Source organism: Oxyura jamaicensis, chromosome 6, assembly GCF_011077185.1.
Source record: "Oxyura jamaicensis isolate SHBP4307 breed ruddy duck chromosome 6, BPBGC_Ojam_1.0, whole genome shotgun sequence".
NCBI lineage: Eukaryota > Metazoa > Chordata > Aves > Anseriformes > Anatidae > Oxyura > Oxyura jamaicensis.
The window spans coordinates 2,820,578-2,841,708 of record NC_048898.1 but is presented as its reverse complement, the minus strand read 5'-3'; the positions used below and the strand labels follow the sequence as shown (position 1 = coordinate 2,841,708).

The 21,131-nt window shown below is 47.2% G+C and overlaps 2 protein-coding genes and 1 long non-coding RNA gene across 9 annotated transcripts in view; 1 reads left to right on the top strand and 2 right to left on the bottom strand.

The window, feature by feature from the left end:
• Positions 1-12,220, bottom strand: part of P4HA1 (prolyl 4-hydroxylase subunit alpha 1) — a 45,413-nt gene extending 33,193 nt beyond the window's left edge. For 5 of the 6 annotated variants that reach the window (XR_004751883.1, XM_035329900.1, XM_035329899.1 and 2 more), the window contains exon 1: positions 3,295-3,431. The gene's annotated coding sequence lies outside the window, so the exon portion shown is untranslated. Of the gene's footprint in view, positions 1-3,294; positions 3,432-8,479; positions 8,586-12,085 lie in introns of those variants that run through there. The other variant, XM_035329897.1, reaches the window with a different exon arrangement.
• On the top strand, positions 7,639-14,502 carry NUDT13 (nudix hydrolase 13). 2 transcript variants are annotated; one of them, XM_035329911.1, is made up of 9 exons: positions 7,639-7,774; positions 9,307-9,418; positions 9,805-9,944; positions 10,537-10,644; positions 11,014-11,120; positions 11,859-11,984; positions 12,132-12,243; positions 12,822-12,976; positions 13,538-14,502. In XM_035329911.1, the coding sequence occupies exons 2-9, from the start codon at positions 9,336-9,338 to the stop codon at positions 13,730-13,732; spliced, it is 1,026 nt and encodes a 341-aa protein (XP_035185802.1). In that variant the 5' UTR covers positions 7,639-7,774; positions 9,307-9,335; the 3' UTR covers positions 13,733-14,502. The 2 variants fall into 2 exon arrangements, with proteins under 2 accessions (XP_035185802.1, XP_035185801.1); XM_035329910.1 differs by having other exon boundaries at positions 11,011-11,120.
• LOC118169014 lies at positions 14,119-17,534 on the bottom strand. Its single transcript, XR_004751886.1, has 2 exons — positions 17,310-17,534; positions 14,119-17,226 (listed from the first exon to the last, which is right to left on the bottom strand). It is a non-coding gene; the product is annotated as an uncharacterized LOC118169014 (long non-coding RNA).
• Between the last annotated feature and the right edge of the window lie 3,597 nt (positions 17,535-21,131).

The window sequence follows — 21,131 nt, the reverse complement described above, 5'->3', positions numbered from 1 at the left end:
CAGTAAAACGTGACTGAGCATGAAAAAATGATTGGGGCAAACAAACAAACAAAGATACAAGTAAAACGGAGCAGCAATGAGATGAATGACACTGCCACGCATGGCCCAGGATTCCCCAACAGTAGGGATAGGCAACAAATATAATTTCAAATAATTAAACTTTAAGGTGATTTTTTTCCTGAGGACTTTTACAGATTTTGTCACTGCTCTCCAAGTGGAAAAAGAGCTGCCAGAGCCATGTCAGAGCTGACATGCACGTAGCATACATGCAAAGAAAAGTATAACTAAGGCAACCTACAGAATGATAAAAGCTCACAGCAACCAAAGCTGTGCTGAAGAGTTTGACCAACAGTACTTATTACACAGCTCTCCTCGCCATCAATAACAAGCTCCCAGGTGCTCACCAGGATCCAGAAAGAAAGAAACCGAGGGCTGCCTTTGGTAGGGAATCACTCTGGAACAGCTCTAACAGTTCCAGAAGAGTGGTTTTTTAGTTTATTTATTAAGGTAAGAACTAAGTGACCTACTCCAATGTAAAAGTATCACTTAAAGAGAGCTGAGACCGGGGGAGAAGAGGACAGCACCACAAACAATGAACACTGCCCTCTGCAGCAAACCTCTCCTCTCCAAACAGGGACCAAGCGCGAGCCTCAGGACAGGGCCTGCCGGGAAACACACCTCCAAATGAAAGAACTTTCCCACAGTCCTTAGGTACCAAGTACCAAGAACACGCGGCTGTCACCGTTATGTAACGGTCACAGTACAGACGGTATCAGAATCCTGCTCCTTAAGTTCTCAAACACTTTTAAATCCATTTTTGAAACAATGGACTCAGCAGCCAGAGAATACAGACTTTCTAGAACCACCCCTCCCAAAAGAACATGGCATACATGGGTTCTTTTTAATTACGAAGTTGTAAGGTAAGTACTCCTTTCAACAAGCCTTCTGCTGCTGTGTTGGTCCTTTTTGGACCGAGTCAACATCTGGTGAGGTGTGTTAAGCTTCATTTATTATCAGCATGAAGACAGCACTCCGAACGGGGGTATTTGTACACAGATTTGTAACCAGGGACTGGAAGCCAGTTTTGTTCTGGGTTTCCTGCACAGTAAGGCTGAATGGACACAGCCTTCCCAGAGCCCACTTGTTTTGACTTTGTGAGCCAAGACAACGAGCACTAGCAAAGCAGCAGAGCATTTATCTTATTAGACACAACAAGCCAAAGGCTATCCTGCTATTTATCCTTCTGCTCAAGAACATCTATAGAGCTAGAGTGTTTTCAGACACTGAGGGTGATTACAAAGAAAGCAGGAAAATCCCAGTGACCAACAGCTGAAACACATTAACAGATAAGAGCTCTTTTAGGCTGAATTTGGATCCTGCAGGTTGCTCAGCAGAAGCAGAAAGGCTGTTCCTCTCTAGGGGAACAGTGAGTCCATCCCAAGTTAATGGAAGAACTGCCCAGAAACAGGGTGCAAGTGACAAAGATACTGTTTCAGCAAACTTTATTTACAATTTTTCTTCTGTTAAACAGACTCAATTCATAAAATAAGTTTTTTTCAACAAGTACATTCTTGCATATATTTCAATTTGTCTATTTTTGGACGTATTCAAGTACATTCTATATTGGGACACTTTAAAAAAAAACAACTTTGTGTCTATATGTCAACGTGGAGGCAGAGTTCTCTCAACTTCCATTCACCCTCTCGTTTTTTCCAGTGTCACTCCTAATTTGTCATTTACGGGTTTCAACCTGCACTGGGTATTTTCCTAATCCAAACGCACACCTCAAAACCATAGCCGGAAAAGCCAGGCTTTAAAGGCCCTGCAACCGTGCTTAAACCTCCCCGGGTCTAACAGCTGCCTTCTCTTCTGGCTCCACACACAGCTCTCACTGTTAGCGCTGGTGTAGGAGAGGAGCTGAGCAGCAGCTCTGCCTTGCACCGCCGCCCCAGCTGAGCCAGGAGATGACCCGTCCCAGACAGAGCCACCCATCAGTCAGCAGAGGGAACCACCCCGCACCAAACAGCTGGTTTTTGCTGGGGGATGAGGCAGTGAGCCCCGCTGCACAAGCTTTTCTTGTGGTTTGCCAGATGTACCAGCCCACGTGAAGGGCACAGATCGGGAACTGCTTACACCAGGGCAATGGTTCATGAAATGGTGCTGCTTGTCCGCAGCTAAATGAATTAACATCTAGGAGAGACTGATACCACAATCACTGCGGAAGTGGCAGAATTAATACTCTTAGTACAGGCAAATTTAGGCATATTCCTGTTGCTTTGAGTCCCAGGAAAACAAATAAATCAGTGCTTGTTTTGTCAGCATGTGACTAAGAAGCAGTGCAGAGTACTCTAGGTCAAAATAAAATGATCTGTAGAATGTTCCAAGACATTTAAATGCATGCAGCAAGGATCCTGAAGTAGCAATGGGTGCTGAACAGCACAGTGGAGAACACCTCTTAGGCCAAATGCAGGTCTCTGCTTCCCAAACCACCGGAGAGTCACTGCCTTTCCTTCCCATCTCTGCCAGAGCACTGTCTGCACACTTGGCTGAACAGCCTTTTGCCTTGGAAGAAGCTGTCAGTTATAAGAAGCAGATAGTGTTAAATGCAGCTTCTTCCATCTGCCAAAGCCTTGAGTAGGGAATCTTTACCTATCCAAAAGAGAGGAACATTTCACAGGACCTGAGTGCCTCTGCAGCTCTTCTCCCTAATCCAGTGCAAAAAACGTGCCAGGCTGAATGCTGGGCAAGCCTTTTCCTAACAGCAGCGGCTTTTCTCTGTGAACCTCTTTCCCCCCAAATCGCCCAGCTTTGGAGGGGAGCTAGAAGGAGACTTGCATATCCGACACGTTTATTTTCTTTTTATTCAAGAGCATCCTCAGGGCTCCACGTGGGACTTGTTCCTCAAAGTTCGGTCCCATCGAGCTACCCGCTCAGGGTACAGCGCCCCAAGTCAGACACTCAGCGGGTTTTACACCCAGCAGCTGCCTCACCACAGCCCAAAGCCGGAGAGAGGAGAATGAACCACGGCTTTACCCCCGGGAGGCGCTTACCACGCACGGCGTGCTCGGGCCCTGCCCCACCCACGGAAACTCCCCCGGGGCGTACGATCTCCTCAGCCGCCCCCCGTCCCTCACAGCCCCGGGGCAGCCCGGCGGCGCCCTCCCGCCCCCCTCCGGAGGCCGCCGGCTCCCGTTACGTAACGGCCGGGGGGGGCCGGGACACCGGGGCGCCTGCCACGTATCGCCCCGCTCCCCTCCTCCCTCCCCGCGCCCACAGAAGGCGGCGGGGCCTCACCTGAGGGAGCGGCCGGGCGCTGAGGGGCGGGCAGCGGCCGCGCGAGTGCTGCCAACGGCTGCCAACGGTCGCTAACGGCCGCTCGCGGCCGCCCGCCGCTTTTATAGGCGCGCGGGCCCCGCCCCCTGCCTCGCGCCCGGCCCCGCCCCGCCCCGCGCTACGTGAGCTCGGTCACAGCGCCGCCCGCCACAGTGCGCAGGCGCCGTGGCGCTGGGCTAGAGAAGCCTGAGGGGGCCTCGAGCCCCCGGGGGGGGGGGGGGGGATGCTGAGGCACCTGCCCCGTGTGAGGGGGCAAGGGGCAGGGGCTTCTCCCTCATGGCTGGTCCTGCTGGGGTCGCACCGGCACAGCCCGCCTTGTGGGAGCTGCTGGAGCTCAGCATGAAGCGTTAGCTCAGCTCGCGTCCCCTCAGCAGCACCCCTTGAAGCCCAAGCCCCCGCCGTCAGCGGGTTGGAGGTATCACACACCGGGCGCAACCGAGGAACGCCGCCCTCTGTACGTGAATTGAGGCACTTCTTGTCCAGATGTGGCTGCAGATGCGTCCACGCAGCCCCTGCGCCAGGGCAGGAAGAAAGCCAGTTGGTGGTGGAACTAGCCGCCAGAAAATAAACCTTCCTTCCCTCTCGTTCTGGTCGCCTTCCAACAGAAATACAACTCCTACAACTAGCAGGAAACGCGGCGATGATATACAAGCCTCGAGCTGAGGCAGCCAGTTAAAGCCCTGTTATCCAAAGAGTCCATAATAGCTAGGCAGAGATTTAACTGCAGCTTCTGGAGATTTGGCAAAACCTCACACGTGGTAGAGGCGTTCAGCTTCCTCCTAGCGAGACTGACTGCTCTTCCCCTCACCTTTTGCGCCATTCAGATGCATTTTAAAAGGCAGACTGGAGGAATACAACAGCCACAAGTTTATTAGCTCATTTAGTAGCAGGCTTGCTTATATTTGTCAGCATGCGGCCAAAAGCTGCCTCCCTTGTTGCAAGTGCAAGCCTAACAGCACGCTGCTTCCTCTTCTGAGCAATCCTGCAGAAGCACTCTGCAGGTCCTGCGCTGAAGGGTACTAAAATAAAGATCCTTCTAGAACAAGAACGAGGCACAAAAGACCCCCTAAGAGCACAACTGCTCTGACTCACAGCAAAGCATTATTTAGCCCCTGCTGCCTAGAGTGCTGACAGCCTCCAAACACTTGTAACTGGGATTTTCTCAGCCTGATGCGGTCCAACTATTTATAAACCCTCAGCAGAGTTCTCTGCACGGCGTTCCTCCTCTCGAGCTAGAGTTGTTTGCACCCACACCACCCTTCACCTAGCAGTTGTGCCCCTCCAGCCATGGCATGGAAAAACATCTCCCTGGGAACTTGGCTCCACCGTCTTAGATTGATCAACCAGGTTCCTGAACAGAAAAAGACAGCAACAGTTGACATCTATCCCTTACGCAGGCTGCAGCACCAGAGCCTACCTAGCTTCTCGCTGCAGCAGCACGCCTTTGTTCACATTTGTCCTCTCTGAATCTTTTCCAGCTCTTCAGAAACCTTCTGGTGACACCGGGCTGTGACCTGCATGCAGGGTTTAAGACACAAGGGAGTCATCTTTATATCACACTGCATTAGAGCACAGTACTGCTTTGCTTTTCCAAATGCATTGACAACTTAGGTTTATCCTCTGGAAAGAGAGGGAGCCTCACTTAACTTCCAAGCACGTTCATCAGTGTCAAAATCAAAGAATACACTGCTGACACTAAGTTACTAACCACAGATTTTATATCATCAGCTGCACAGTGCAAAAAAGAAAATATGATTTTATTTTCTGGCCAGGGTTTGAGGACCTTCCCTAGCCAACAGCAGAAGCAGGGAAGAAGACAAAGATTCAAGCGATCCCAGAAAGCTGAACTGAGCAAATCCCTCTAAAAGGTTACTCAGATGTGAATGTGTCCTCTACACCTGTAGAGTGTTAGGAGTGCAGGCTGTCATCAGCTGTATGAAATTAAACAGTTTCTCTCTTCTTAGCTCCCCACCCTGAGTATCAGAAGCTGCAGGAGTCCCCTACATACATAATATAGACTACAAGTCTAATTTTAGAGCAAAGCCAGTTTTGGTTAGTCTGCATCTAAAATTTAATGATAGAGAGAAAGCCTACTCATTAACTTTCTCTTTAAAGAAGTGGTTTGTCTTTGCTTAGCCTCTTCCTAAAAAAGAAATATTTTTTACCGAGAGGTCTCTTGTGGCTTGACCATAAGTTTTCAGTGTGAGCTTACCAGTTTTAGGTACTTAAAGCAATTAACAGTTGTTGTGCAAGAGTCAGCTGGTAGCAATTCTGATGCTTGTTTCTGCTTATTGAGGGCAGCTGGAGAGACACAAAACAGAACAGCAAGAGAAAGCAAGATTGCTAGTGTAACCGTTATTAGGTTAGAATTACATTTTCCAGCCACTTCTTTGGCTTCAAAACCTTGTACCAACTGCTAATACCAATACAAGTATATTACAAAGCCAGATTAAAAAAGACTCTTGGCAATACCAGAGCAAAGATTTGCCTGTTTTGTAACCTCCTCTCTGTAACAAGTATCTGCTCCCACTGCTGGTGGCCTCCTTGCCTGCTCCTTTTCTTTGCTCTTCTTGCATCAGGCGAGTCTCAGGGATTCACTTCCTCTGGTGGCCTGCCAAAGCTCAAATTAGTAAACTACAGGAAGCTGTCAGAGATGCATCTGTATGGCCAGGCCTTCACTTCACTCACAGGATTGTTTCTATCATGGAGCCTCGTGTCTGCAGGGGACAACTACAAGACAGACAGTTTATAGCTGTAGTCTACATAGCTTGGAGCCCTGCTCAGAAACACTTGCAAAGAAACTCAGTGCTAAGGTGACAACTGATATTTGCGCTCCTTAATTAAATACTTATGGAAATAAGTGATGAGAAAGCTTCTGTTGATTTTGAAGTCGTCTGCCCTACTTATGTGCTTCAGAAATATTTAATTTGGCATTGCAGTATCACAAGCAGGTGTATGGACCCTTAGAAAAGTCCCAAGGAATCTCTCTCAGACTGCATGGCTTCCCACCCCTCACGTCAGTCACAGAACTGACTAATCTCATTTTCTCTGCATGTCCTAGCACAGCACAGAGGCCAGGTATACATGACTGGGCTAATCCTTGATTTCTGTCAGCTGCACATGGCAATGGAAAGCTACAGCACTGCAGTACCTTTGGGGGAGTCTTTATGCTGCAACATCGCGCTCTGGCCTTTTGTCCTTGCTGCGGATAGAGGTGCACTTCCAAGTGACCTGTTGCCTTGGGCTGAAGAGGGTTGAGAGGCTGTCCCAAGATTTGAGGTCCAAAGTACCACCTCCAACTTCTGCCCTCTAAAACCAGCACTTTTTGCAACCTTTCTGCAGGCAATTAGCTTCAACAGATCAGTTTAACAGCAGGGTGGATACTTCCCTTAGAGATTATACTTCAGTCCTTTATCTTATTAAGGGAAGATGTGTTTTGTCCATTAATCCAATTAGTCTAGCGGATTAATAAGATTGGGCTTGCTCTGTTTCAGGAAGCATACAAATAGCAGTCAAGCATAATTAAACCTAAACTTGTACGTAATGCTGGTAACAGGAGTGGTATTTCCCTGCATACTCCACTCATTATTTTTACAAGCTCTGCTCTCAAATTACATGGCCTGAGCCCTCAATTAAATTGTCTCAATTCATGACCAAAAAGCAAAAGGCTGTGCTGAAAACATTTATAGGTTTATAAAATTCTCTTTGTGCTAAATACAGGCACAGGTAGGCTCCAACCCAGAATAACGTTTTCGGCGCTCAAGAAAAATCTTGTCTGTTCAGTTCTAAAGGCATGAAAAATATTTGTCATTATTCTGACATGTCTCTTGGCAGAGCGCACTTTCTAATCGAAGCTATTCGCTTGCAAATTCAGCTGCAGGTTTGGGTGCTTGAACACTTCACAGCTCCATTCCTTAGATAAATGCAGCTCTTGGCATATTTTCCTGTTTGAGGACATATGGTCCTCAGCTTTATACAATGCTCTGATGATACAAAAAACAGAGAAGCTTGAGGAAAAAAAAGGAAGAGAAGAAAAAGAAACTAACAGAACTAAAAGGAACGAACTCCCGTGCTCTGTAAGAACAGCTCAAATTACTGCAGTAGCATTGTTCCTGTAATACCTTCTGTTTGGCAAAATGCAGCACGTGGGTTTCTGACAGAGTGAAGCAGCTGTGAAAAAGAGTTTACTCTCAGTCTCACTAGCTCTGGGAGCTGATCAGCATCCGGAGCAGGCACCCGTCAGCCATCTATCTGTGTCAAGGGTTTCTGAGCAGCCCGTGCAGAACTACATTTCCCAGAGCTCCCCCGGGGGGAAGAGCAACTCAGCAAGACAGCTGCTCCCCTGCTTGCTGTAGGAGCAGTGCTTCAAACTGAGGTCAGTGGCGGACTTTCAGAGTGGTTTCCTGCTGCTGGAGGTAGCACTCCTTCTGCACAGAGCGCAGTAAGTTGGAAAAATGCTTGGGAAACAACAGACCTAGATGCACCTCCTGCCGGCTGTACAAGATAGATGAGATTTACAGGCACGACAGGGAAGTTTGGGCTGGCCTCCTCAGATCAAGTTTTTACCATCCGAGTTTTCAATGAGCCTTACCCAAATCCGGCAGCGTGTCTGAGAAAGGAAGGGGTTAAAGCTGTGGGTGTGCTGTATTTCACCCTTCCAGGTACAAGCTTTTCCTCTTGCCCATTCCAGAGCAAAGTACAGAGCTGTTTGTGAACTCCCCCTCCATACAACACGGGCTGCGTGTAGTGCTGGAGGTTTTCATGAACCAGGCTATGCGAGACGCGGGGGTGGAGAAATCACGGACACGTAATCGCCCCGCCACAAAGCAGCTTCAGGCGCGGTCTCTGTGACAACTGCAGCCCTCGCATGCGTCTGCCCGATCCGGGGCGGCGTGCCAAGCTCCCACTGGGGGGACGCTGCTCTCCCTGAGGCTTTTACAGCAGCCGAGGCTGGCCTGCCTCCCCAGGGGCCGTCCTGGCAGGGACCACACCAGTGGGAGAGGGGCACCTGAGGCAGAGATGTCAGAAGCCACGAGGCAACGTGACATCACTTCTCCTCTCCGTGCCGCTGGGTACAGAAGCTGCCTCCCCTTACTGACAGGAGCCTCTGCTCGGGCAGCGGGCAGGCCTGGGAGCCATCACTGACCTTACTGAAGGGAAGGACTCGCAGGCTCTTCCTTGGCACGGCTTACGTGTCTCAGTCTGTGAAACAAAGCAAACGTAACTTCCTCCTCCTTCGAGGGCCTCGAGACCTGTGGTTGAAAAGTGAAAAATCCAAAACAATTGTTAAGGATCGTGAACCATAGTTCATTTTGATTTCAGACGAGTGCTAGAGATGGTAGCATTTCTGGCTGTTTTCTGACATCCTGACGCTGAGTTCAAACTGCAGTCTGTGACTGCCTGAGCTGAAAACGTGGTAGGATCCTTTGGCACAAAAAGCATTGACAGTTGGAGATGATCCAATTCAGCTGCGACTGCTGTCTCTCGTCTAGCTCCAGGAATTCTTTTCCGCAGCTGATATTTTGTCTTTCATTCTCTTCTGGCATTGCTGCCTTTCCCACAGCCCTACTGTTCGCTGCAATAGGATGTTCAGTTGGATCGAGGCCATTACAACTGCGTAGGAAACAAACAAGAGAGCAGCTACTTTGCTGCTCTTTATCCCACCGGTACAGGAGTTGAGGACAGGAATACTTAACCTCATCTTACAGCTCTCTAAGACCTCCTGTGCACACTCACAGATGGCAACAAACCCAGGTATCTCGGAATTGCCTTAAAAAGTGCTGGAACTGGGTTTGATTTGTGACTAGAGACTAAGACCACAGTGATCATTTTTAAAAGCATTTAAGAAAGCAAATGCTAGCGTTCTGCAGACACTGTAAGCGGGAGATTTCTGGCAGCATTGGGTTGTTGCAGCTTTTGAACCAAATGCAACTTTGCAGGACCACTGTTTCTATTCTGTGCCTCTCTTTTTAGGTAGAGACAGCTCCCTGTGGGTGTTGGTCATGGCTGCGATTTATCAAGCAGTGTACAGGAGGGCTTCCTCTCTCTTCTGCAGGTTTCATTCTACCTATGTTAAAAAAATGAGGTAAGTTCTCACCTAATTCTTGTGTACACTGAGAAGACCAGCGTTTGGCACTCCTGTCCGCTGTCACAAGCAGCCCTACCTAAATCTAACCTGGGGGTTTATCTTGTAACAGTTCAATGACTGCCTATGCTTGCTGTCCTAGCTAGTAGGAAATGCAGTATTAAAAAAAAATACCAGGTGCCACCTGGCAAAAAAGCCAGGTGGCACCTTTGCTGGAAGCTACAGGCCACCAAAGAGTAGATCCAGCTATCAAACACCCTAGAAGCTTGCGGAGGACAAAATCCATACTGTCTGCTCTGCCTGAAGTAAATGTGTCCCAATAAGTGCAGCACAGGTAACCTCAGCATGATCTTCAGTTCATCTTCCCCATTCTTTTCTTACTGCAGATACTTAAATGAGCTAAAGGAAGATGATGGCTTTTGTAGACAAGCCCGGACCTCAGGAACTTTCTACCTCTTTCACAATCTCTCACCCTTCCTGCAAAAGGTTGGGAAGAAATATTTGCTACCACAGCTCAGTGCAGCAGGTAAGCAGGAGTCCAGAAAGAGATGTCTCCTGGATCACACAGCTCAAGCGATACAGGCTCATGTGCAATAAGCAATACCTGACACGGGGTTGAAAATCTATCAAGATGTGCATGGAACATCCCATTATATGCAGCATGCTATTTGTTAACAGCTAAAGGCTATTTAGAGTTAAAACCTTAGCACGTGGACATGAGCTCATGCTCTTCACATACATGCAGTATCAATACATGCGTGATCTGGTTTGAGATTGTCCACTTGAAATATTTGGGACTGCAACTTCTGAAGAGAAAGAGCTGGGAAGAAAACAAGCAGCAAGGTTTTACCAGCAAAGCAGGGAGAAGTTTTGAGAGAAAGCTGCTGTAGGAGAGAAACAGAATGGAAAGCTGTTCCCCAAGCATTAAAACATTTGCATCTTTAATTTAACATGGTCAAAAGATACAACAGCTAAGGAGAAAGCCAGGCTTCCAGTCTCCTTCGGTGTGGGACAATTTGTCTGGCACCTCTCTCACGTGAGAGATGCAGAAAGAGCATCATGTTTGCACAAATTGGCTTTCCTTACAGCTTTTTCTTCCCCTTTCTCTTGCTGTTTAGAGATGAAAAGGATCCTCGAGAAATTGAAAGAGACTGAACAGTGGATAGAGAAGTCAGTGCTGATCGGCTGTTCAGACGAGCACGTTCCACACTTTGCCCTGGATTTAGGTTGGGATGACTCCTCTTCCACCTGCGTTGGCATCACATTTGATGCACTGAGATGAACGTGCTGCTGAGGCAGCATCCTTTTTCCACGCTGGGTCAATATTTACTGCTCAAGAGAACTCAGTCGAGTCTCTGTAGGAGCTGCTGTGAGCACGGTGGTTGAGAGCCACAAAGCTGCCCTGCTGTCCCTGTGTGCACTAGTAAAGGTGGGCTGTTTGCAGGTCACTTAACATTTGGGTACGTGTTACCACTGAGGTGATGTCACTTCCATGGGAACTTCCAGAAATTGTACACCGGAACAATGAGGGGCGTAAAATTGGGATAAGAACTGCAGTTTACGAGATCAGAGATTTGTTGTTGTTTTTTAAGCAGGAGCCTTGGAAAAAACAGTCATTGAGTCTGAACTTCAGGGATCGTTCACTGACTTACGAAAGGCTCTCTTTGTAGTGGATGTGAAGGATTCTCCTTTGCTGGCCTCGGTACAGTACAGAATGACTATTATTATTTTAACCTTTAAGAAGTGATTTCTAACATTTCCTTGTCTCTCCTATTGTTCCATGATTCAGTACATACTGTGGAGGTACCTACTGTGTGTTTTCAGTAGGCACTAAAAATTACAGCAATTCTCCCAAATTTGCTGTCCCAAAAGTAAGCTGCAACGGGAAGAGACACAGACAAGTCGCTTAAAAACGACTGCAGAAGTTAGCCACTTAGCATCAACCTGCTTGCTGTATGCCCAGCATGAAACATACTGATCTCAGCAGCAGCAGTCACAGCAATCCCACTTCATACCCAGTTTTTCTGTAGTCTTCTTGGCAAACTGAATTCCAAGAACAGCCTTACAGGTCTTCTCTCAGAGCTGCTCTTTTAAAACTGCTCAGGTACAAGCTGTGAGTTCCTATCCAGATGCCCTATGTTTGGAAGCCCTAAGAAAAGACCTGTGTGTGAAACTCAACTACTCCCGTTACATCCCAGTAACTAACAACTCTTCCCCCACCTTCCCTTGACCTGCTGAAATTTGGATGCTGAAGCAGTAAACATGAAACACCGATTCCAAAACCTGCCATTTTTCAAAGCAGCGCCCACATTTCGTTTACCTTTTGTAGACTTCCAGACATTATCAGAATTTATCCATACAACAGCATGATGGGGAAAAGACAGAGTTACTCAGGGAGACTGCTCCAGGTGTAAATCTGTATTTCTCTTGGTGTTCACAGGCCCAGGCCCTTCTCCGGTGGCACGAGTCCCACCAGTACTGTAGCAAAACTGGGCAGCCCACTCAGAAAAACATAGCTGGCAGCAAGCGAGTCTGCCATGCCAGTGGAATAACTTACTACCCACAGGTAAGCACCTGAGCAGTTGTACGGACAGGACAAGGCAGCAGGATTTCCTTCCATGTAGTTGGACACTCGTGGAGGTAGGAAAAGGAACCACTGGCACTTACTTGTTTGGTCTGAACTTCTTCCTCTGCATTTTGATGCGTTTTCTAGATGTCTCCAGTGGTTATCACCCTGGTGTCTGACGGCAGCCGGTGCCTCCTTACACGACAGTCCTCGTTCCCTCAGGGGATGTACACCGCTCTGTCGGGCTTCTGTGACCTGGGTAAGGCGGGCTCTCACCCACTGCCTCAGACGTGCAGGGCGTGGGGCAGAACCGTGGGACATCAACCAAAGGCCTGTTCACAAAGGAGGAAGGGCACAGAGGTGATACCAGGGGGAAAAATACTGAATCAGTGTTGTTACTCAGAGTTCAAAATAGCTGTATACATCTGAAGAGAACAGCAGAATTATGGGTACATATAGGTGCTGTAGCCCATGATGGTATATTCAGGTAATAGACTCCCCAGGTCAGAGCCCCCAACACTTGTTAGCCTGTTTTGTGTCGTTGGCTCAGGAAAGAAAATGGCTTAAAAAGGGAAACGAAGAGGGGCAGCAATGTTCTGTCCACCAGATGCATGCAGACAGAACCAAAAGCATGTCTGATGCCTCTGGCTAAGGGAGGTAAGCATGGTTGATTTAATCGAGCATCTTGATGGCAGGCGTTCCCAGGTCAGCACAGTCAGAGCTCCTGCTCCAACAGCCAGGGCTGGAACACCTGAGAAATGAGCCTGCTTACATTTTCTTGCCACGGTTTGCTGCCCTGAGGCCAGGCTGTCCTCACCTACCTGTGGTTGCTTCCAGGTGAAAGCGTGGAGGAGGCACTGCGGCGAGAGGTGGCCGAAGAGGTGGGCCTGGAGGTGGAGTCCTTCCGGTACTCGGCCTCCCAGCACTGGCCCTTTCCCAGCAGCTGCCTAATGATAGCCTGTCACGCGTTGGTGGGGGGACAGCAGACTGAGGTGAGCAGGCTCGGATTCCCCTGAAGCATTTCACTACCCACCTTACATAGCAAAATCTAGTTTGGTGCACAAACTTTAGTTTGGGGAGCATCAGAGCCTCTCTAGGTGCTGTTTTCAGTTAGCTTTCTACAAGCGAACGCGGGACTTGAAAATCATCATGTCTTCTGTTGCAACACGCAAGGTTTGGCACAGGTCGCTGTATATACAAGCACAGAGCACAGCGTCCCTATGTTTTTTTCCTCTGAACTTTGCAGAGGAGGCACACTCTAGTATTAATAACACATTTGCTATTAAAAAAAGCAGTTTCTGCTACATGAATTACTGTGCTCATTGGTCCTTTGCAGGCCAGCGCCACGATGGAATAGGGCTAACTGATTTGTGGCTTCCCTAAGGAAACCAATGGTCACATCCTCCCCTGGGTTGGCATCAACACTTAATTCAGGCGTGGATTAAGCACTCCAGGCATTCTAGCGCGGGATCTTTGTGGGTGCAAGAACAAGGCACTGCTGCCCACATTTAAAGCTGATTTTAAGGAACTGGCACTCTCCTAATTCTTTCCAGATCAGTATGAACAGCCTGGAACTGGAAGAAGCCCGTTGGTTTGGCCTGGAGGAAGTCTTGGAGGGGCTCAAGAGAGATCACACATCTTCAAAGCAAGACGATGGTAGTTTTTTACCCTGGTTTCCTCCCAAGCATGCCATTGCTCACAAGCTGATCAACGAGTGGGTTAAACAGCAGACTTCCCGGCCGACCTAGGTGTAAAGACTTCATCAAGTCTGTGACTCTGCCAGAATTACAAAAGCTTTATGTAAAAGCTTCCAAAGCTACTGAAGACAAAAGTGTCTTATGGTGCGGGTAGCACCAGACTGATGGCAGTCTTACACTTGGATACACAGACATACAAAGCCATTTCTAAACTGGTTGTCTCCGGGCAACTCCTTGTACACCGGACCTTGGAGAACCCACAACTTGCAGTAAATATGCAATAAAATTCTCAGTCCCAAAGCGCAAAACTTAGTGTCATCTGCTGCAGGTGTTGCCCAGCAATCAGGAGAACAGTAAGCCCCTGGCAGTTATGTCCCCTTTTCCTCCAGTTTATCCACCTGGAACTCTGGGGTGGATAGCTGAACCCACAGTTTTCCTATATTAAGGGAGAGTGGCCTTTCAGTGTTCACATGGATATGGAATGACAATCAAAAAAAAAAAATAGAAAAGCCACTGCCTCAATGCTCTCCCTTTCTTCTATTCCCCTTGCCATCAATTCTTCCAGTTTCATATCAAACATGTTAATTTTTTGCAAGTGTTAAGCAGACTCCTACTTTGATGGTTTGTCTGAGCAACTAAAACTACTTGTGGAGACACCATTTTCCCTACCAGTAAGGCACAGCATGAATCTTCCATCCTGAGGAAGAGAGAACAGAGCTACCTGGTGGTAGAGAGTGGAAGAGCAAATCAACCTACGAGCACATTAGAAGAACCCAAATAACGCTGAGAGGGACTGCTGCAAGGAAGACTGCACTTCCAACTGAAAAAAAAAAAATCCCAAAAGGCCAAGTGCCTCTTATCCTGTGCCAAAAATCCGGGGCTTGCCTGGAGAACTGCTCTTGTTTTACTGATAAAGAAGTATCGCTTCTCTGAAGGGAGAGAGTGACAGAGAGAGAGCCTGGGAAAGGAAAGCCTAGTAAAAGAGGCAGATGGAGGGAGGGATCTGCTGCTGTTTCAGGCTGACAGTCCTTCCTGCTTGCTTGGCCGCTGCTCAAATGCCAGGACTGCAAAGCCATCAGTACAAATACTTGAAGGGGAAGCAGGGCTGTATCGCTGTCTGCCGGCACCAGGATTTATTGCAGGTGAAGGACTTTTTTGAGCAGTGTAAAAATTTGGAGTCCCGACATCTGAACAGTAGGTAAAAAGATTGTCTCACACAGTTCAGACACGTTTCGTTTCCTCAGGTTAATTTTACTTCAGGAGGCTGGGAGGGGCTTCTCTCAGGCCATGGTGGCATGTGCAAACAGCTTTTTCACCCCGACTAGCTCTCAGCAATAAAAGACCCGTGTCAGAGCATGTTTTTCACGTTTGGCAGATTTGGCAGCCATCCCAGTGGGAATGGAGTCTGGTACACAAGGGCACTGCTTATGCCTCCCCTCCACCCCAACCAGACACTCCACACAACCCCCCCCCCCCACCTCTGAACTTAAGTGCGCCTCTCCTGCATCCAGTTTCCTTTGAAATTTGTCTTGCCTCCTCTCTTTGTGGTAGTTCCTCCTGCTCTCTCTTCCATCTCACTATTTTAACCCCCATCATTTATCTCCTCCTCTCTCACCTCTGGAATGTGCCGTTTTCGTTTTCAGCCTCGCTCCTTTCTTCCCCTTGTCTGCAGTGAAAATATTGAAGAGCTAGATACCAGCCAGCAGGACATTCCAGCTTCTCATGCCCCTTCTTAGTTCTTCTCAATGGCCTCCCAACTCCCCCCTGTGCATTCAGTAATGTGGCCCAGGCTTGCTTCCAGCTTACAGCACGCACCTTGATGATGTGCTCAGCACTTTTTGAATATCCTGTGGCAGAAAGAGGACTAAAAAGCATCAAAAAGTAGTACACGTGAGAGGGAGAAGGAATGCCTGTATGAATTCTGCAACAATCTGAACTTTGCAAGTATGCGGCTTTTTTTCAAATTTACAGGATGTATTTGTAGATTTGAGGCGGCCAGATACCCACACGCTTGAGTAGAGCTCTAAGGGTTGCAGCTCTACTCATATTCTGACTATACCAGGCTTTTTCTGGTTTCATCAACCTTTTTAGTTCCTGTTAGAGCAAAAGCGTTTACTTCTGACTCGCCTTTTAAAATTCAGCTTTAAATGTCTGTATGTTCCTTTAGATTTTCAATAAATCACTTCAATCAATAAATCTTTTCAATCTACTTTTATACATTTTTGTAGAGCAAGCACAGCGCCAAAGCAGTATTCCTACCGTACCATCTAAAGGGCCTTACGTTTTAATCTGCTTTTAAAAAAATCTTTAACCCGTATCCTTTTGACTTAGGCATGAAACAATGGTGGCTTCTGTTCCTGATGTTAAGAAAGCAGGAGTCAATTTAGGCAATATACGGCTAAGAACACGACAGAAAAACAAGATGAGAGAGACATTGTTCTCGCTTGAATTTGCCTCACAAACCTAGCAATACTCACTGCAGTCAAGACAGAACATGTACCCTAAAGGGAGGTGACCTGGAAAAAGGAACGGGCGATTCCTGACAGATGCTTCTTCAACAAAACACAGCAGGGATTTTCCCTGTAAAAGATGTCAAGCAGGCAAAAGGGATGTAGCAACACAACTCTCTCAAAAACACATCTGTTAAGTGAATTCTCATTGGGGACAATTAACTTATATCAATCACAGGAACACTGCGGCTTTCAGAGACTACAGGGGCTTGAACTTAGAGCAAGAGCTAGCATTAAAAAGCAGTCACCCTGTGGCCCTTCACGTGGCTCCCCAGTTGTTTACATGGTGCTATTCCCCGTCAGCAGCATCCACGGGCAGATAGAAAATACCACGGATCTGATTCATTACAAGTTTTTTTTTTTTAAGACGTTTTTTCAGAAACACAGGCAGGTTCAGAGCAGCATTCCTGCCTACTGACCTACAGCAGCAGGGCATAAAAGTTATGTTCACCTCCAACGGGTGCCAGCAGAGGATTACAGTAACCAAGCCACATGACACCTCTTGTCTGTCTCTGACTGAGGGAGCTCAGAAAAAATCCTACCAGGTTACGATGAGGGCTGAGATTATTTGCTTTGCTTACCACGTGCTCTCCCATCACCTTGGGTGCCCCGCTGCTGCACGGAAAGGTCACAATTTCCTGCCAGGAGGGTTACTCATCCACTGTGAATGGCAGACAGCACCGGAGGTCGGGGAGGAAGCTCTGCTATCAAGAAATGAGCTCACCTTAGAGCATGCTCTGAGACACGAGGGGCACATGCTGAATCCAGTGTTCAGCCTGAGAGGACAGGAGCGCGTAAGGAACACCCTGACAACAGGACCACGTTGAAGCCATTTTTCAGGTAACCGTTTTTCAAGTTACCACGAGCAGCTCAACTCTGGCAGCTGCAAGGGACAAGCTGTCAGAACAACTTGTAAATACACAAATGGCATTTCTGTGCTTCAGTTTGAAGCCCTGCTGAAGAGAATTCAGCTGCCTCAGCCTTCAGCTTCCATCTCCAACTTTTTCACTCAACTTAGGAACAGATGGCACACATCTGTGTAAGGGAAAAAACATTGCCAGCTGTCATTCGTGCAACAGTGCACACACCTGGCCATGACTCAACACTGCCAAACCTACTTCTGTTAAACAGAGTCCAGGCTGCTCATCTAGAAACGGTGTCACTCGCCGTTTCTTTAAGACCCATCAGTGATATTTTGCAGACCACCAGATGCATTCTCTCAGTGAGATCCAGAGCCATCATCACAGGAGACACCGGAGGGGGCATCAGCTGTCTCAAGTAAGAGAAAGACCACAGGAACTTCCCTGGCTTCCTCCCAGGGAGAGCAGTAGCAGCATGGGAACAGAGAACACTGATGGAGCATCCTTCTCCACTGATCCTGGCGCAGGTATTTGATGATACACGGTGTCTTTTACATGGTGCTCTCTGAGAAACGTCACACCTGAACAAAAGACAGCTACAGAGAGAAATACCAGAATGGGAGGCTGAGAAGCAAGGCAAGGAAGAGATTTTTCATTAAGTTTTAAAGTGAGGAGGAAAAAGAGCGATGCACAGTAAGGTCTTCGTAATGGCAGGAAATGCAAGAAGGGCCTACTCTGAGTCTGCAAGGGAACCCAGAAAACTTTCTAGATCAGCAGCAGAAGAATTAAGTTTGGGACAGGGACAGCAACAGCTTCACGAGTAGTTTTCATGAATAAGTGTAAGAATCTCATTAAGATCATCTAAGGAATGAAAGGCTGAATATTCATACATATCAGGGGATGCAGCGGTCTGGATGCTAAATGAGGACGAGAGCAGTTAGGCAGCTTCATCTGTGAAACAGTGTTGATTGATTTGTGTACCATGAACTCAGCAAATGCATACAGAAACCACGCAAAATTCAGCAACTCTGCTATGAAAAACAAGAACCTGGAAAAATTTACTAGTGAAAGAAAATGTCTACGGTCTTGAGGAGTATGCAGCAATGACCTGAAGAAAATGTGATCATTAAATATGGCTGTTGTCAGCACACAACCTGGAGAATGCCAAAAGTGGATTATATTCCAAGACCAAACTGGAACTGCCAAAGGGAGTGCTACTGCTGAAAAGTAAACTAGAAGAGACAAGAAAGATCTACAGAAGAGCGAAGGGATAAAACTGTAATTCCTTAAATAAGTTCTCAGCCATTGGGCATTATCAGTCAGTGGGATACAGTGTCATTTCACATTTAATCCTCCATTGGCTCTGTAACTTTATGGCCCTGTAACTGCAGGTAAGGTTAATAACCCTCACCAAGTGAAAAACAAAGGAGCTAGTCTGAACTAAGTTACATTAACATCGCTGCAGCCATTGGATTTCATTACTCCTTTTTCCCCAACAAATTATAATGCCTCTGCTGGAAATACCTCCTTTTCTGCCTCCTATCTGCAACAATGCTCAAGTCTCCTACTTATTTTTTTTTTTTATCCCGAATAAACAAAGGCCTACCTTCCCATCAGCTTTGCTCTTCGCTTCCCATCCTCATGTGCTTGCAAAGTCCTCCACCTGGGAGGACCGACCCGCTCTATTTCGAACAAATGGCAATCCACACCCGATGCAGAGGTAACACACAGCATTTCTTGTATCTCTACGGATGACTGAGCTCCTTAGCTACAGTCTCACATCCGAAGAAGTCACAGCACTGCACTCCACAGGATGGTTTCCCTGTCTGGAAGCTCAGCCAGCACGTATGTCTGCACCTGCACGTTTCTGTCCTACTTCAAAGGGACAGGTTGCCTGTGTGTTACTGTAAGAGTTCCTACACAAGACAAACTGAAATGTGACTGCATCAACAGCAGTCATTTGCCCTAAAGGCGCAGATTTTGCTGTTGAGTTCCTTATCAGCACATGGAATCTGTAAAAGGAAATCTCACCCATCCTCACGAGGTGGGAATCTTGCTGGTGGCTGAGGAACACTGTCAACGCACATCAGTTAAAGCTTCATGCTCTGGACTCTTCGTGTTCTTGAGCAGTTCAGGTTTTGCCTTGTTTTTAAAGTGGGTGTGTATTTAGTTGTTTATACCAAGAATCCCAACTGCCCTCCACAATAATATTTTCTTAGCAGAATAAAACAAAGTTGGAGAAAAGTAAATTTCCATGCTGGACCTGCCAGCACAGATGTACTCGTGTTCCATTCCAAGACATGGAAGCCGTGGTGGGGGGCGGGGGGCAGATGTTGCCGCAGCATCCCACGGGATGGTACAAAAGGCCTGCCCTGACTCCTGCTGCTATTAAAAGGAAAAATCATTTTCTCAAAAAAGTTACGTCAGTAGCTGCAGCAGGAGCCGTGCAAACATTCATAAAAAATTGCTTTGCCACCATTGCAAAGAACACGTCCTGGTGGTAACTGTTACTCCTACGTTACATTGGAAGTGTAGGAAAGGCAAGCAGGAGGAAAGCACCATGCTGGGAAGAGATCCTTCACAGCAACAGGGGAGGCTGACATCCACTCACACAGCAAGGACCCCGCAAACTGTTTACTTGCAGGAGACCGACTGAAGCACCAAGCTGCATCTGCACGCACCCAGCTGGAGTTAAACACACTGACCCCTTTTCCCCACTGCCCACAAAGGAATTAGACTCATGCTGAAAGCACGGCGGGCCTGAGAGCTGCTGAGCTCTGAGCCGAACTGCACACCCTCTGCTCAGAGAAATGAGAGGCTCTTTCTTAGCTTCCCATCTCCTCCAGGACGCTGAGCAGTAGGCAACAGCCAAACTGCCCAGGTGTTCAGAAGAGTTTTAACAAGTTAAAGGTCTCTTCTGCCCCCTGGGATTCATTTTGATCTCATCTCTACAAGATGAAAGATGCATTATTTGTTTCCTCACTGGAAAGGTACCAGTCAACAACTGCCCCATTCAGAACTGGGGCTCCAGAGATCAAGCCACAAACAAGAGAAGTGCATTTCTGGGAAGGGTCAGGAGTTCTAGGATAAACAGGGCGGCACAGAATGCAGATGCTCAAGTGAGCAAAGTGAATAAACTGTGCTGGAATGCAGTACTAGTTAAACAAATTTAGAATATAATGGAAACTTTGATAGCAAGCCGCTGAAAGGGAACCATGCTGCACTTGTCTTCCCTAATTAATTCCATCAGGCTTCCTCTGCTGAAAATATTCTTTCAAAATTGAAAGCAGAAATGCCTTGTATACTACTTCAAAGCAGTGGAAGTACTTATTCTTAGATGGCAAATTCTACTGTAATTCCAGTCCTGAAGGTCTCCACTGTGAGACTGCTACACAAATGTACAGAGTTGGGATAAGTACAGCCTCGCAAAAATAACAGGCCAGCTGATGGAAAAGTAAGATTACCCAAGATGCACGAGCAGCTAAGTGCCTCCAAAAGAGCTGCTTTGTTCTGAACATCAGCTCAGAAGGTTTTTTTCAGATAATGCATTAGAAGAGTCTTTTGATCCATTATTTGACCTTTTGTTCAGTACAGGCCAAGTAGAGTTCAAACTTGATCACGCTCTTCAAACTGAGCTTATTTTTGGTAGCACGTATTATTTTTGAAAACATCTAAGTTGATTAAACTACTCGGTGGAGAAAGTTACATAGTTTCACCATGATGTTCCCTCTTAAAACCTAAATCCTTTTCAACATTCAAGTACACCCATCTTCTGCCACTAACTGCTGGTTATCCTTGCCTGCTCTATTCAAGAACTGCTACTCAGTTTCTGGTTTCCAGTGTAAAGTTGTCTAATCCCATCCTATTCCACCTCGCCACTCCACAGTCCAAACTTCTTTGTCAGGTAATATAATGCCAAACATTTAAAATAAAGACTTGAACTAATCAGACTCCAGACCTTAATACCAGGAAGAACAACTCGATCCTTTAAAAGCAGCTAGGCATACTCAGGATTGATTCAGGATCAATCACGTTTTTGTATCATTGACCACTGTCTTTCTGATATGTTGCAAAAATAAA